At 34.6% G+C, this 17,020-nt stretch overlaps 1 protein-coding gene across 2 annotated transcripts; it reads left to right on the top strand.

The window, feature by feature from the left end:
* The first annotated feature begins 9,331 nt into the window (after positions 1 to 9,331).
* Positions 9,332 to 16,905, top strand: LOC113858839 (E3 UFM1-protein ligase 1 homolog). Of its 2 annotated transcripts, none has more exons than XM_027491607.1 (20): positions 9,332 to 9,708; positions 9,877 to 10,188; positions 10,289 to 10,555; positions 10,870 to 10,917; positions 11,164 to 11,229; positions 11,364 to 11,467; positions 12,155 to 12,248; positions 12,325 to 12,381; positions 12,828 to 13,251; positions 13,335 to 13,489; positions 13,648 to 13,713; positions 13,797 to 13,865; positions 13,950 to 14,042; positions 14,192 to 14,257; positions 14,436 to 14,482; positions 14,585 to 14,648; positions 15,484 to 15,561; positions 15,649 to 15,711; positions 15,827 to 15,919; positions 16,428 to 16,905. In XM_027491607.1, the coding sequence occupies exons 1-20, from the start codon at positions 9,535 to 9,537 to the stop codon at positions 16,530 to 16,532; spliced, it is 2,445 nt and encodes an 814-aa protein (XP_027347408.1). In that variant the 5' UTR covers positions 9,332 to 9,534; the 3' UTR covers positions 16,533 to 16,905. The 2 variants fall into 2 exon arrangements, 1 of the variants encoding a protein (XP_027347408.1); XR_003503450.1 differs by having other exon boundaries at positions 9,370 to 9,708; positions 14,404 to 14,482; positions 16,428 to 16,829.
* Positions 16,906 to 17,020: the final 115 nt, after the last annotated feature.

The raw sequence follows: 17,020 nt of genomic DNA, 5'->3' as shown, positions 1-17,020 counted from the left end.
TCAAACTGAATTATGTCTTAATTTTTGAGTTATTTATTACATGTAAATAATGACTCAAGTTTTAGTAAGATATATATGAATTGGTTATCGAATTAATACTGTGCATTAAGTCTATTAAGAATAAATTATTAGTTTATTTACTAATTTCTCTGTTATTAATTAATGAATGTAAAACTAATGTGAGGAATTTATTAAGTAAATAACATGTTTGATCTCACGAAAGGTGCAGCCCCACAAAAAAGAGGAAAAAACAAATAATTTTCTCTCTATTCATTGAACCAAGCGAGACAGTTTTCTAGTATCTTTGGTATAATGAAAGTTGCCACAAAAAATAAAATAAAAAAACAAAAGGAAAAAGACTAAATGCACAGAACAGCTGTCCCAATAATTATCATTGTTGACATCTTTGTTTCTAATTTTTTCTGCTAAGCGACAAAATGTATAAAGACACATAAAAAGCATGGCACCGGTAAGCGGAATCAAGTAAAAAGTAGGGTTAGAAAGACACCCTTTAATATAAATTTATTTATTATTCAAAATTTATTAAAAATTATAAAGCACGAGTAACAAATATTAAATTAAAAATAAAATTTATGCAATTTTTATTTTTTAATAAATTTTAATTAATAATAAAAAATGTGTTTTCGAATGTGTCAAGTGAAAGCTCTCTTACTATTGCACCTAAAGTATGTTTGTCCGTATTGGAAGTTCATATCTGCTGACCCGAATGACTTGATCAAAGACCATGATTGGTACTTGGTAGGTTGAATGAATCAGTGATGAATTTCTGTTTTTATCTTGTTCTGTAATTTCCCTTTCTATCTGATGCATGTCACACAAATACAATGGTTTTCTTTTTGTTTTACCGTTCCTTTTGTCAGCACAGACATTGAAAAAGGTTTTATTCCTATTTTAGCTAAAGCTAACTTTTTTTTAAAAGGTAACACGCAAACTAGCTTATTTATTAGTGTAATTACTGTTTTTTTTAAAAGAACCTTTTAGAATTTATTAATACTAAACTGTAAAAATTACAATTTATTCACCATTAAATATTTGGGAATTTTAGGTAAGTAACTAATAAATATTCGGCTGCTTCTAGAAATTAAAAGGAAAAGGCAAATTTCATGGTCTCATTTCAATTTATGAAATTAACTATTTTGTGTCTGATGAGTTTTAAAAAAGAAAGAGCATGAGCACCGTAGAGTATATGATCTTTATTCATTCAGGCTAAAAGTAATTTATTTTGAAATTGGTTATACAATATAGAGGAAAAATATTAGTGACTAATGAGTTTGCTTTACTTCCATGCTATTGCTCAAAGTATATTTTTATTTCAACTGCACCTTTGTAATGATTGAATACACAAATTTAGACTGTTAGAAATATAAAATAGTGATGAAGAAAATTGACTCAGTTGGTAAATCTTTTATGAAACTTGTGGCAAGGTTTCAGACTTGTTAATGCTAATTCGGTTTTTTATAACATTTTTAATTCAATTTTCACATTCATTTGTCATCATTCTTTATGGTTATCCAAAACTTAAAAGGTGATATTTTGGATAAACTTTGTAGGTATGCATATTTCTTCATTTTATGATTGCATGTTATATAAGTTTTTACATAAAATTAAATTATCATTCTAAATTAAACATTTATTTTAGTCTTGGAGAGAGTTTGGATCTAATATTTTATTTCTTGAAAAATTAAAAATATTATGTTAGTTTCTGACTTTCATTTTCATCATTTATTTTAGTTTCTAAACGCAGATTCCGTTAACAAACAATAACAAAAAGCTGGCATATCACGTCAAATATCATATTAAAAGCTTAATTGGCAAAAACAACATCATTTTGAAGGGTTTATTTTTTCTGTCTTTCTATTATTAAGGTTTCTTCCTTCCTTCTACTACTAGAATTTATTCCTTTTATTGTTAGGGTTCTTTCCTTCCTTCTATTAAACCTGTTAGAATCTATTATAATCTTATAAATATAGTAACTGTATATATTGTAATTATGTACTCTTTCCTATAAATTTGAATAACTCCGCTATGCCTTAAAACACACAGATTCAATATTTTCTCTCTCAACATGGTATCTAGAGCCTAGATAGGCAACCCTAATCCGTTATTTTTCCCAATGGACCCACTGTTCACTGGTGCTATTTTTTTTCGACGTCGCCGCCACTGTCCACTACAAAGGCGACACCCCGCTGACCATGCCTTCATTGGAGTCCTCATGTGCCCCCATGCACCACCTTCTCCTTTGTCGATTTGCTCACGCATCACCTTCTCTCTCCATGTGTGACGGTGCGTCTGGCATCCTTTCCTGACATCGTCGATTAGGGTTTGCTCGCCTCTCTCTCCTCTACCTGTATCCGGTCTCAGTTAGTTGTTTGGACATCTATTCGCCATTATTTTGCCCTTTTTCGCTGTTGTTTAGACATTTTCTTTCTCTTCTCACTGACCAGTGGCTACTTCTAGCACTCCAAAAGCTGACACTCAAATTTTTACCAACCATGTCACTGCACCTCTCTCTTTTGAGCAGTTGGATGGTAAGCATTACTCCTCATGCGTTTCTTACATTGAACTTTGGCTTATTTGACAGGATTATGAGACACATCTCACCCAAACAGCAAACGATGTCTTAGAGGCTGACTGTCCTATGTGAAAAAAGGTTGATGCTCAATTGTGTTGTATCATCCTAGCCACCATTCACCCATATCTTCGTGATGTCTTTTGCACTCACAAAACCTGCAAAGCTGTTTGGACATAGGCCTAACAACTCTTTACAAACAATCCTCGACGACTTCACTAAATTTGTGAAGACCTTATGACTATCCTTAGTGCCCATCAGATTAAGGATTCTATGTCGACCTATATTGGCTCAGTATCTAGCCTTCTTTGTGAGTTCAACGAATTGCTTCCTCCCGCTGTCACTCCAGATGCGAAACTTGACAATCGCAAGAAGTTTTTCATGTCCTTGGCGCTATACAATCTGCCTCCAGAATATTCTTATATTCGTGATCAGATCCTAAGGAGCCTCACAGAAGCTACTATGGACAGTACTTGGGCGACCCTCCTTCGTGTTCTCCCCAAAACCTCCTCTGAGCCTTTGCTTCCTACTCCTATTGACTCTTTGGCTTTGGTTTCTCGCAACACCAACCGACCTCCACAGCGAAGGGCGGCAAAAGACGCCCTTGGTGTGATCATTGCCACTGACCAGGACACACAATTGATAAGTGCTAGACTCTACATGGTCGACCTCCTCGCACTACCTAGGTGGTCCAAAACTCTGTGTCTCCTTCATCCACTTCTGTTATGGCGTTGGCTTCGGATCCACATCCATCACCTTCCTATGACGATTTCCTGAAATGGTATGACGATGGTTAGGCCTCTGGTTCCACTGCTGTTGTTGCACACACTGATAATTCCTTCATTGGTCTCTCTCACTCTTCAGGCCCTTGGGTCCTTGACTCTGGGGCCACCAATCACATCACTGGTAATAAATCTCTTTTTTCTTCTCTTTCTACTTTTGGTTTTTTACCTTATGTTACCATGGCAAATGACTCTCAAACTCAGTTCCAAGGTGTTGGTGTTGTTCATCCTCTTCCTTCTCTTTCTATTCATAATGTTCTTTATGTCCCTGGGGCTCCCTTTAATTTGTTGTCCATTAATCAACTTACCTGGTCTCTTGATAAGTCTGTAATTAGACCCTATTTTACAGCCCATATATTCATATTTGACCTTTATTTTATTTAGATTTTACATTAATTTATATATTAATTGTGCAGTTTGGTATAAAGAGATCACAAGTGGATGTTGGGTGCATTTTGGGCCCAAATTGATGGAAGACTAGAGCTTCGCAGCAGTCAGCACGCCCATACCCTTTCAACAAGTACAAGGGTGCTTCGAGTCTATGCACGGTCGTGCTTAAGGCCTTGCATAGCCGTACTCATATGCGAGAAGTCCAATTATCAAGAGTCTTTAGGGTTTTCAAACCCTATTAAAAGGAGATCTCAGTCATCGTAAAGGGAACCGTTTTTACATCTAGTCTTTGGCTTTCGGATACATTTCTCATCTCGTCTCTCTTACACGGGATCCTTGGCACATTCTTAGCGAGACTTGGAACTTCAAGCGATCGTACTTGAAGACAAGGAACACATCTCATACTCTAGTTTATTATTATTTTTGATTATGGCTTTGTTTATGATTCTTTAAGTTCTTTTCTTTAGCATGAATAACTAAGTTCATAGTTAGGGTTATAAGAACTATTGTTCATGAATTAATGAAATTTTGATATTTGAATCTAAATTTGATTTCCGTTTTGTGATTAGATTTTATCCTATTGCGCTTCTTTCTTAATCCTAATTAATTATATCATCAGGCGATCGTATCTCGGTTAATTAATAGATCTATAGGGTAAAACGAGACAAAGAATTAGGTGGACCAAACCAATCTTTCTTTTCTAATCCTTATTAAATTAACAAGTTCATAAATTTCTTAAGCTTTCTTAAATTGATGTCTTCCATGATTATTGGGGATGTTAATTTAGAGAAAAGAATATTAATATTACATGACCATTGGGTATTAATAGTATTCATATGAATGATTGGTAATCACAAGAAAATCGAATTTAGAGTTAAATAGAAAAATAACATAAAGGATTAAATGAGAAAACCCATATACCCTAGGTTCCTTTCCGATAAGTTTAACTAAGACATGTATTGTATTCCTTACTCTTAGTTTATAATTAATTTTATAAATTCTTGTTTTAATTAATCTCATATCTTTGAAGCTTAAACTATTGAATTAGGAAATTCTTAGTAATTGGAAAACAATCCTTGTGAGATGATATTTCGAGAACTTAATTTAAGAACCCTTTATTACTTCTCGATGGGTACACTTGCCCTTTGAACATCTCTTGATTGTATCATCTCTTTTACCAAAAATTCTGTTTTCTTGCAGGACCGGAGTACATGAGGACGATTAGCTCCAGATGTGAGTCCCATGGTCTCTATTAGCTCAACAAGCCCTCTCTTGTTGGTTTAGCAGCAACATCTCCACTTTTGATTCATGCTTGAGTAGGACATCCAAGTCTTAATAAGTTGAAATAGTTATACCCTAGTCTTTCTAAGTTAGAGTCTTTTTCTTATGAGTCATGTCAATTAAGCAAACATGTTCCTAATTTTTTTTCTAATCGCACTATGAGTTAGGCTTCATCCCCTTTTATTTTAGTTCATTTGGATGTTTGGGCTCCAAGTCGTATTTCCTCTACATTAGGGTCCAGATATTTTGTTACTTTTATAGACAATTTTTCTTGTTGTACTTGGTTATATTTAATGAAAGAATGTTTAATTTTTTTTTAATTTTTTAATCTTTCTTTTATGAAATAAAAAAATTAATTTGGTATCCCTATTCGCACTTTACAAAGTGATAATTCACATGAATATCTATCTACTCAGTTTCAGACCTTTATGGCATCTCATGGTGTATTATATCAAACATCTTGTCCTTATACCCCCCCCAACAGAATGGAGTTGTAGAAAGCAAAAATTGGCATATACTTGAGATCACTTAGAATTTTCTTCTCCACTCTCATGTTCCTCATCAATTTTGAGGTGATGTGGTACTTACTGCGTGTTATCTCATTAACTGCATGTTTTCTTCTGTTTTACAAGGTAAAATCCCTCATCAAGTTCTATACCCCAATCACTCTCTTCATCCTTTACCACCTCAGGTCTTTGGTTCTACATGTTTTGCTCATACTCTTGGTCCCGACATTGACAAGCTTTCCCCTCAATCTCATAAGTGTGTTTTCCTCGGATACCCACGATCTCAAAAAGGATACAAGTGTTATTCTCCAACTCTTCGCAGGTATTTCATCTTTGCTGATGTTACTTTCTTTAAGTCCATTCCATTCTTTGAGCTTAGAACATTTATTTTCGAGTCTTCCCCGTCCACGACTGCCCCTATTTCAATCCTTTTCTATCCTCCAGAAGAGTCTCCATCCCCTCCACACCCATCTCCTCCACCTTTGCAGGTATATCAGTGTCATACTCGCCCTATATTCCAGCCACCGAGCACTACCAACACCATGGACTCATCTTTGGAGCCACCTCTGTCGCCTCACCTTCTGGTCCCGCTTCTGAACCTGACATTCCTATTACCCTTTGAAAAGGTATACGTTCTACTCGTAATCCTTCTCCTCATTATATTTTTTTAAGTTATCATCGTCTTTCTCCTTCCTATTATTCTTGCCTTTCTTCCTTGTCTTGTGTTTCTATTCCTAAGAGTGCAAGTGATGCATTTGCCCATCCAGGATGGCAACAAGCTATGCTAGACGAAATGTATGCATTATAGAATAGTAGAACTTGGAACCTCATTCCTCTACCACCAAGGAAGTCAGTTGTTGGTTGTCAGTGGGTCTATACGGTCAAGGTTGGTCCAGACGGCAAGGTTGATCAGCTTAAGGCCTGTCTCATCGCCAAAGGCTATACTTAAATCTTTGGCTTAAATTATGACGACACTTTCTCTCCCATGCCCAAGTTGCCCTTTGTGCAACTATTCCTGTCCATTGTTGCCATATGTCATTAGCCTCTCTATCAGTTGGATATCAAGAATGCTTTCTTACATAGTGATCTGCTTGAGGAAGTCTACATGGGGCAACCTTCTTACTTTATTGCTCAGGGGAGTCCTCTGGTCTTGTATGTCGATTGCAGAAATCTTTATATGGCCTCAAGCAGTCACCCAGAGCATAATTCAACAGATTTAGTATTGTGATTCAACAGTTTGGCATGACTTGGAATGAGGCTGACCATTCTGTCTTCTATCGTCACTCACCTACTGGTTGCATCTACCTAGTTATTTATGTTGATGACATTGTCATCACGGGTAGTGATCATCATGGCATCGCACAGGTAAAAGCAACATATCTTCAAACATTTTCAAACAAAGAGTCTTGGCAAACTCAAATATTTTTTAGGAATAGAAGTAGCATAGTCAAAAAATGGGATCATCATTTCTTAAAGGAAGTATGCAATAGATATTCTGGAAGGAAAAGGAATGTTAACTTCCAAGCTAGTCAACACTCCCATGGATCCCAATGTCAAGCTCCTGCCAAATCAGGGGAGCCTCTTCTAGATCCTAAAAGGTATAGACGATTAGTAGGGAAGCTGAACTACCTCATTGTTACCTGTCCAGATATCTCATTCGCAGTGAGTGTGGTAAGTCAATTTCTCAACTCTCCATGTAAGGAACATTGGGATGCAGTGACGCGCATTGTTCGATACATCAAAAGAGCTCCAGGAAAGGATCTTTTGTATGAAGACAAAGGACACACTCTAGTTGTGGGGTATTCTGATGTAGATTAGGCATGATATCCTATAGATAGAAGGTCCACCTCTGGATTCTGTATATTTGTCAGAGATAACTTTGTCTCTTAAAAAAGTAAGAAGCAAAATGTTGTAGCCTGGTCCAGTGCAGAAGCGGAGTATTGAGCTATAGCTATAGCAAGTCAGGAGCTTATATAGCTCAAACAGTTGCTTCAACGAAGTAACACATATGTCACTTATATGTGATGATCAAGCCGCCATGCACATTGCCTTAAATCTAGTATTTCATGAAAGAACAAAGCACATTGAAATTGATTGCCACTTTGTCAGAAAGAAAGTCATGTCCGGAGAAATATCTACTAAGTTTGTCAATTTCCATGATCAATTAGTAGACATATGTAACATATGTAACAAGCTTGGTGCATATGACCTATATACTCCTGCTTGAGGGGAAGTGTTAGAATCTATTAGAATCTTGTAAATATAGTAAATATATATTTTGCAATTATGTACTTTTTCCTATAAATTTGAATAACTCCGCTGTGCCCTAAAACACACAGATTCAATATTTTCTTTCTCAACAAAACTAATATACCAACTAGAACAAACGTGTAAACATTCATTAGCCACTCACAACTGTTCACATTTGGTTCAATTCTCTGGTGTAAGAGATTATAAGGTATCATTATTCTTATAAACTTCTGATGAAAGTATAAAGTAACACAAGTATTGAAGAAGAAAAATAACTGAAATTTGATAGCCGATAAAATTGTTTGATATAAAAAATAGAAAGAAACAAAGTACTAAATATTGGGAGGTAAAAGAGGTAGATGGAGAGAAAGTAACTCAACATCCAAATATTTCAAAACGATGTCGTTTTTGTTAATTAGGTTTTTGCTATAACACTGAACGTGACATGTTAACTTTATGTTACTATTTGTTAATTTGTAAATAAAGTTTGCATTTAAAGACTAAAATGAACAACAAAAATGAAAATCAAGAATTAACGTGACATTTAAAATTTTTCAAAGAATACAATGACAAATGTAAACTCTCTCAGGAACCAAAATAAAGAGTTTAGTCTATCATTTTATCTAAGAGGAGATTTTAATTTCTCTAATTTGTTCATCTATAATTAAATTTCATAACTTATTTAAGCCACTTCTTTTTGGTCGTGAAAAATAACGAGCAAGGTGAGAAAATTGAAGGATCTATAGGCTCAGATAATGTCTTATAATAATCTATCTAACCTGTTCAACAATTTTATGGACCCTTTGACTAAAAGATAACTTCTGGACCCAAAAAATTTGGTCCAACAACATCACCTCAACCAGTTCCGTGGCATCTTTTCTTTGATTTCAATGGAAGTTCCTTCGCCAAGCAAGAAAACAAAAAAAGGTACTAAATGTTGATATTGCGATGAATCATTTTAGTTTGATCGCATTTCATTTCATTTTCCTGAAATACTAGAAGCATTAATTCCAAACGTTATAACCTGAAGCATTTTACTTAAAAATAGAAAAGAAAAAAAATGTGAATTGACCCATCCTAACAACTTTGATACACAAAGAATGCTAGCAATATATTTTATTTTTAACATATTTTTAATTATTAGTTAAAATATATTTAAAAATATAAAAATTGGTAGTGTGTAAAAAATTAAAAAAATTATTTCTTTTTTCACTTTTAATTTTATATTTTTTCTTATATTTTTATAATTTTTATAAATTTTTTCTATTAATTAGTGGTGTGTAAAAAAATATAGTTAACATTCCTTCCCCTGATATATTATAGTTAGTCGAGGAAAATAAATAAATTATGGTAATTAAAAAATTAGCATAGTTTCATTTCGGACTCACTTTACCAAGATAAAAACCTTTTTATTAACAAATCCTATTAAATTTAGAGTAATCCTATCTATGTTTAAATATTTTATATTAAAAGTAATTTTGACAAAAGAAACATTATTCGGATTATTTAAGAATAAAAAATTACATTTATTCAGGGCAAAATACAATTCGTCGCTCAATCCAAAATCATTCTTCAACAAAGGGTGAAAGTTTCCCCTAACACAATTGCAGTCCTCACGAAATATCGAAAGAACATTTGAGGGATCAAAACGCTCAATTGAATTTGAAAGCTCGAAAGAGCGAAAGAGAAACGCATTGCAATACTATTCGGTGCGTTCGTGATCGGAGATCGAAACATGGACGACGAATTGCTTGAACTGCAGCGACAATTCGAGTTCGCGCAGCAAGCGAAGTCCAGTATCCGATTATCGGAGCGAAACGTCGTCGAATTGGTCCAAAAATTGCAGCATCTCCAAATCATCGATTTCGAGCTTCTCTACACTGTCTCTGGCAAAGAGTACATCACTCTCGTACGCTTTCGCTTCTTCCTTTTTTCTCCAATTAGGTTTCCGACTTCGCAATTTTCATTTCCAATGGATTCGATTAACAATTATCTATTATCACTCTGTTCATTGTTTTACACTTGATCGTAACCGAAAGATTATTTATTTGATCGCTTGCGTATACATTACTTTCAGGATCAACTGAGGAACGAGATGGTGGCTGAGGTGAAGAAATTAGGGCGTGTTTCTTTGATCGATCTCGCTGACGCTACTGGAGTTGACTTGTTTTATGTGGAGAAGCAGGCTCAGAACGTAGTAACGGATCACCGAGAATTGATGTTGACTCAAGGCGAGATCATGTCTGAGTCTTACTGGGATTCAATTGCTGAAGAGATTAATGAGAGGCTTCAAGAATGTAGTCAAATTGCGCTGACGGAACTCGCTGCGCAATTGAACGTTGGTTTAGACTTGGTTGCGTCCATGTTGGAGCCGCGCCTGGGCACTATGGTGAGTTTGTTTGTGTGTTGGTTTGAATATGTGCGGTGTGAAATTTGGAATGATTCAGTGGAAAATGTGGTTTGATAAGTGTTGGATTTTGAGAATATAGGTGAAGGGAAGGCTTGAAGGTGGACAGTTGTATACTCCTGCCTATGTAGCTCGTGTTAGTGCCATGGTTCGAGGTGCTGCGCGGGGCATCACGGTTCCAACAAATTTGACGGTGTTATGGAGCTCGTTGCAGCAGTTACTGCAAGAAATGGATGGAACCAGCGGTTTGGCTGTTGAAGGATCGTTCTTTCAGTCTTTGTTTAATGGACTTGTGAAGGAAGGCGAGATTCTAGGGTCACTTCGTGCAGGAGTGCATTGGACGCCTGCTGTAAGTGACATGTTTTGAAATCCATTACACATTGTTAGAGTGATTCCATGATTATGGTTCTGATATTTTATTTTGGCATGGAGTGGTTCATCTCTTGATCCACCTAATGTTCAATTGGCAATAATTGGGAGGATTTCCATATTCTTTTATGTCTTCCATTTCCAGTTTGTTACTCTATAATCCTTGGACTGATGGTGCCTTTCGGTAGAAGTACTCAACTGCTATGGCAAATGTCTTGCGGAAATATATTTAGCTCCTATTTCTATGTTTAGAAATAATTTTTTATGACTTTCCACTTCTTATTCACACAACAGGTATTTGCTGTTGCTCAAAAGGAATTCGTAGATTCATTCTTTTCACAGGTGTGAACTCTCACTTCTCTCATTTTTCCCTTTTTAAGATACCAAAGCTTTACCTATTTCTAGTATATAATCCATTGATCAGAGCTATATAACTGTCTTTACAAGCTGGTTAGATTGGACTTGTACACTGAGACTTTTACCTGTTTATTCTTTGTAAATTTGTACTTTGACCTTCTCACCCTCTGTTTGGGAAGGAAATTTTCCGAACTGCTAATTTGTTTATTTTTATTTTTTTGTATGCTATAGAATTCTTTTATCAGCTATGAGGCTCTGCACAAACTTGGAATTCCCCAGCCCATTCAATTCTTGCAGGTAACTAAATTGTTCTTATGTTCATTCTTTTTCTAAATAACTATTAGGATCATAGAGATATGTGCAATAAATATTTGTAGAACTTGTTTCCCTAGCATAGTTAATGAAGCCTAAGTTTGCACAATCCAATTTAGTCCAGATATCCTGAAGGCAAACCTCTAGTTACAACATTTGTTCACCCATCTATGATTGAGATGCTAGATGCTGCTACTGAGGATGCTCTCGAGCGTGGTAGCTGGTAAGGACATTGACATTTTTTTTTCCTTTTATCCTCAGTTTCTGTTTTAAGTCCTTTCTACATTACTAAATTGAGCTAGGTTTTAACACCATCAATAGATCCTCACATTAAAGTTATACAGTATATCAGTAGAAACTATAAAATTTGAATTATTGTTATGGATGTGGTGATGACTTTGTAATTTGGTGGATGACTGTTGTGAACTTTGTGATATATTTATTCCTCATCTATCTCTCGTATCTAAGATTATAAAATTTATAATAGGTATATATTTCTGCATCACCTAGATGTTGGCTTAGCAAAAATAGATATCAAAATCCAAATTAGACTATAAAACATGTTCTTATGTGAGCTCTACTTTGCTTGTTCAACATCAGTCAATGCTTAATATGCACAACTTTAAAACTGGATGATAATGACTGATCATGTTTTCTCTATTTTACTTTCTCTCTCTCACTCTCTCTCTAGTTGTAGACAGGGCCTCTATAAATACTTCCATATGTTGTCTTTGGATTTTGAAATTTTGATGCTGAAATATTCTGTTAATTTCTGTGAAAATCCTTATTCGATGTGAGATGTAATGCAAGATTTTCTCAACATTGTTTCCAAAAATTACAGCAAGTTATGTTTACTCTATGGAAGGCAATTTTTTCAAAGCTGTATCCTGCCTGATATATGATGTTGCAGGAGTGATTCTCTTTCCTTATTGCCCTCATCTTTTACACCTCAAGATGCATCTAAAGTGCTGTCTCTGTGTCAATCTGTTCAAAATGGTCTTAAGGTGATATTCAACCACCCTGTAAATTTATGCTCAGCTTTGGTTTGTTATGTTTTAATAAACTTTATTTCCTTTGCAGTCTAACAAAGCACACATTTTTGGAGATTTTTATGTGTTGAGCAGCAGCTTTATAAAGGTGTGTTGTGGCATTTGATATAGCCATATAATCATCAACTTAATTTATTAATTTTAAAGACCACATCACCCATTTTGTGGTGCAAATGCTACTGCTGATGTCCAGTTTGCAGATTGGTTTAAATTTATTTAATAGATTGGATCAATCAACATATTTTCTTAGTTAGTATTGCCAATGAGAACAAAAATTAAGAAGCTAGGCATGTGTTTATTAGATTTGCTTACACATTTGGTTCAGCAAATTGCCACTCATTCATGTATGAAGTTCACCTAATAGTTTAAGGTTTTGGGATACTTGGTTTGTAACATATATCTTCTCTCATTTCTTGTTTAAGTGCTCAAAGTCAAAGATCAAAGTTGCTGTTGAATAAAAAATATCTATCTGCAACTATTTTTTTATCATTGATTTCCTGCTGCCTGTATATTTCTCTATTCCTCATTTACTAGGACATCTGTGATCGCATGGTGAAAGAATTGGAGACATTAGGTATTTCAGGGTCTTTTGGCACTATGATGATGCCTGGTGATTTACAAGTAGCCAATGAAGCTAAGAAAGGGAATGATTCAAGCCGTTTGAATGAGTGCAATGAGATGGTGAGTGATGTTGGTGCCAACAAGCATGCTGATAAAGGAACAAAGAAGAAAAAGGGGAAAGCCACAGGGAATCCAGTAACAAATCTATCTGACAGTGGTGCAGATAACCATGAACAAACCTCAACAAAATCTAAGAAAAGCCAGAAAAGGGGTAAGGATGCATCATCACAGACATCGGATTCAAAGACAGGTTCTAGAAAAGAGGATAACATTGGTCCCTCAGAAGAATGGATCATGCAGAAAATTACTACATTGGTTCCTGATTTTGAAGAACAAGGTCTGCTGATTCTGATTTCAAATCTGTTCTTTTTCCTATACATGTTACCCAATGTTCTCTAATGCAGTGCTATAAATTGATAGGTATAGATGATCCTGAAACAATTCTTAAGCCTTTGGCTAACCAATTAAGGCCTACAATAATCAGTTCTTGGATGGAGAAAAAGAAGGCGTTGCTTACAAACAATGCAGAAAGAATGAAACGTTTGCTTGATAATTTGCAGAAGAAACTTGATGAGGTTTGACCACTAAAGTACCATTTTTTGTTTTCTCTACATCCACTATTTTCTGTCTTTATGTAACTTTCTTTTCTTCTTTCATTCAAGGATATTTATCCAGACACATAAAATTTTTGGACTTTAAAATGTAATATACTGATTGATTGTTTTTCTGGCAGTCATTCTTAAACATGCAGCTGTATGAAAAAGCCTTGGAATTGTTTGAAGATGATCAATCAACTTCTGTAAGTTTTATTTAGTTATCTGAAATTTGAAGGTGTTATTTCACTGATGAAACAAAATAAGTTAATGCATATAAGATGCCCAGGTTGTTTTGCATAGGCATTTACTAAGGACAGTAGCAGCTCCTATGGTGGATATGCTTCTCCATAACTTGGTATTATATCCATTAAGTCATTTTTTTAATGTTTTTTCAAGTTTTAATAAGTTCTAAATCTAACACTGGATCCATTATCTGCAGGATGTGCACAACAAATTAAAGAATGGAGTGGATGTGCAGGAAGCTCCAGATTCTGAATCTGTTTCACTTAGTCCTGGAGAGAGAACTGCAATTGTAAGAATAAGGCATTATTTGGCATAATTATATGCATACTTTTGGTGTGTGACACAAGTTTTGTATTAATCTCATATTTTTGCTGAAGATCATTTGGTGGGAGCACACAAATTGACTTCAAATCTCCTTCTTATATTTTTCTTTTGCAGTCTAAGAGTTTTCCAGGAGCTCTTGCAAACAAGGCTCTTGCTGTTATAGAAGCATTGGAAGGAAAGGTTGGCATTTTTAATTTAGAGGCAATTCTCATTGTTAAGGTTCATTGTGTAGGTTTACATCATTTTTCAATTCACAATTGCAGCTTGTTGACTGGAAATATCTTGTTATACCATGAAACTTATTATCCTGTCTGATTTCTTGGTAGTATAACTAATATTTGAGTATTCAATACAACAGAGCGTTGACATATTCATGGGTGCTTTTAGAATGGTAACAGAAGAGAGGTAAGGTGTCTATTTTTTGTTTGTAGAACTTTTGGCATTGACTTGACCTCCTATGCTTCTGTCCTGACGTGAACCCTAATACATGGTTTGATCATTTTCCAGTGGGTTGCCTTTGAAAAAGCTTGACAAGAAACTAGAAAGAACACTTTTACATTCATATCGAAAGGTATTTGTGCTTACATTTTGTAAAAATTTACTAAATTCTTACATAAATGGTGTTGATGTTGGTTGTGGAATTGTGGCATTAAAACGAGGTTGGAAAAAACTCCAGACGAAATTATTATTGAATAAGTTATTTTGTACAACTGTTAGGGAAAATTCAAATTTAAGTTGTTGCAAACATTTTCAATTAGGGAATATGCGGGATTTTGCTTAGTTTCAGAAAATATTTTCTGTTTTCATTTCTAATCATAAATCTGTCACCTTGTTTTCATGTAATTTTTTTGTTTTAAAAAATTTGCACAGGAAACACAAAAAATAAAAGAAAATTAAAGTTATTTTCATTTTTCAGTGTGTTTTTGTACAAAACTTTAGAAACAAGAAATGGAATGAAATTAAAGTGATAGTTTTGCGATTAAAATTAAAAACAACGAAAACCAAAAACAATTTTTAAAATCAAACAGTCCCGGAAGTATTCTAAGAACAATTTACATTGAGATAAATTGTGTCCACATAGGTCTCTATATATGTTAGTATTAATTACATTGATTCAATCCTAGTTATATGGACACTAATCCTAAATTAATTCCTAAGGTTGCTCCTAAATTGATTCTAGCATATATTTATGGTATGCTATTGCTATAAATATCGAAGATATTCCAGCATAGGAAACATTAAGTTGCAATTTATGGTTAATTAATAAGTTGTCTTGATTTCTTAAATTGTAATTCTCCTTATTACTTGTTAGTTATGCAACTCTGCATAAAGCTGCAGTCAGATTTTGTAATGATACCCTACCATTTGGATGTTCTTACACTATCTTTTATCATTGTTACTAACAGGAATTGACATCTGAAGTTTCTGCTGAGACTGACCCTGTTTCACTTTTGCCAAAAGTTGTGTCTTTACTTTATATCCAGGTAATTTAAGTGCTTCTTTGCCCCCCCCCCCCCCTCCCTCCCTCTTTCCCCCCCCTCCATTATAACATTGGATGCTTGTGTGAATAGGTTTACCATAAAGCCCTTCAAGCTCCTGGAAGGGCCATTTCTGTTGCTATTTCCCATTTAAAGGTTTGTTCTTTCTGTTAGTTGATTTAGATATGCATTGACACTTAACTAGAAAAAACTTTAGTAGTATAATACCAAATTGTATAGTCCCTAATTGTATTTGTGTGCTAATTGTCAGGACAAGCTAGATGAGTCAGCAAACAAAATTTTAATTGATTATCAAACTGCCACAGTGACTCTTTTGGCACTATTAGCAGCTGCACCTAGTGATGTGAGTGATTACTTATTCATTCTTCCTCATTGCATGTCACATCAAATTTGATCTTAATAATTTTTTGTCTCTTCTAAGTAAAACATCGAAGTACTTCAAGTTATGGTCTAGCTATCAAATAAGGCTAGCATACTGTTTTTACATTTTGTACATAATTTGGCTAGCGCTTTCAAATTAAATTTTCTCCTTCAATTTTTCTAACATTTTTTTTTTAAATAGCTAGATAAGATATTTTTTCCTTTCCTGCTTCTGCATGAGCTCTTTTACTTGAAGCATTTTAAAAAATTAAATGAAAGAAGCAGCAGCTGAAAACACCTTATTTCAGTTAACTTATTTTAAACAGCAGATAATCCCGAAAAGCAATACTTCAATTACTACTTTCTCTCAATATTTCTTTGGGGAGGAGGGGGTCATGTTGGTGAATGTTTTGATCACCCAATTCAATAGGTAGATTAGTTTGAATAATTGGAATAATCCAGTGATTGTAAACTATTTTCTTCCCTTACAGGAAGAGGGTTGTGCATCTGATAGGATTTTGAGTAAAAGGGAGCTACTGGAGAGCCAAATGGTGGACCTCAAACGCTTGGTTTTGAGCACCTCACAATCTTCATAAATATTTTGTTAGCCAAACTGACCATCTGAATCGGGCTTCATTGTAAGGTTGCGCTAATTTGGTGTTGTCTATTTTCTGAGGTGCAAAAGCCTTGGAAAATTTGCATTTTGCTAGGGTAGACAATTCTAGGAGATTAGATTTTTTGGCTATTCATTTTACTCTAGTTTACGCTGCTTCCCTTTAGTTTTGTCGCAGGAAAACTTCTTGCCCGACGATTTATAGTTGTTTGATAATTGTAAGGTATAATGTTTTATAAACTCTTTCTGAATGAGAAATTCTTGAGTAGACCTAGTTTATAGAAATTGTATATAGACTAAACCGACTACCAAATGGCATTTCATCATTTTATATTAATAATCACCAAATTTGTCTCAATTATTCTGAAGTAATTACATTCTAGCTCTTAATTAGTTAAGTGTGCACAGCTTGTATAACCTGGTCTATTCAAGTCAAAATCTAAAGTTTCCTGAACTTTTCCCACTTTCAAA

Source organism: Abrus precatorius, unplaced genomic scaffold (genome assembly GCF_003935025.1).
Source record: "Abrus precatorius isolate BTA unplaced genomic scaffold, Abrus_2018 Scaffold2, whole genome shotgun sequence".
Taxonomy (NCBI): Eukaryota; Viridiplantae; Streptophyta; class Magnoliopsida; order Fabales; family Fabaceae; genus Abrus; species Abrus precatorius.
This window is presented reverse-complemented; position numbering and strand designations above follow the sequence as displayed.

Bases quoted from the DNA above. Each gene is read 5' to 3' on its own strand.
- LOC113858839 (XM_027491607.1), top strand. From the start codon at position 9,535: ATGGACGACGAATTGCTTGAACTGCAGCGACAATTCGAGTTCGCGCAG. The intron at 12,382-12,827 runs GTGTGTTGTGGC...CTCATTTACTAG, and splicing joins TGAGCAGCAGCTTTATAAAG to GACATCTGTGATCGCATGGT. The intron at 14,649-15,483 runs GTATTTGTGCTT...TGTTACTAACAG, and splicing joins TTTTACATTCATATCGAAAG to GAATTGACATCTGAAGTTTC.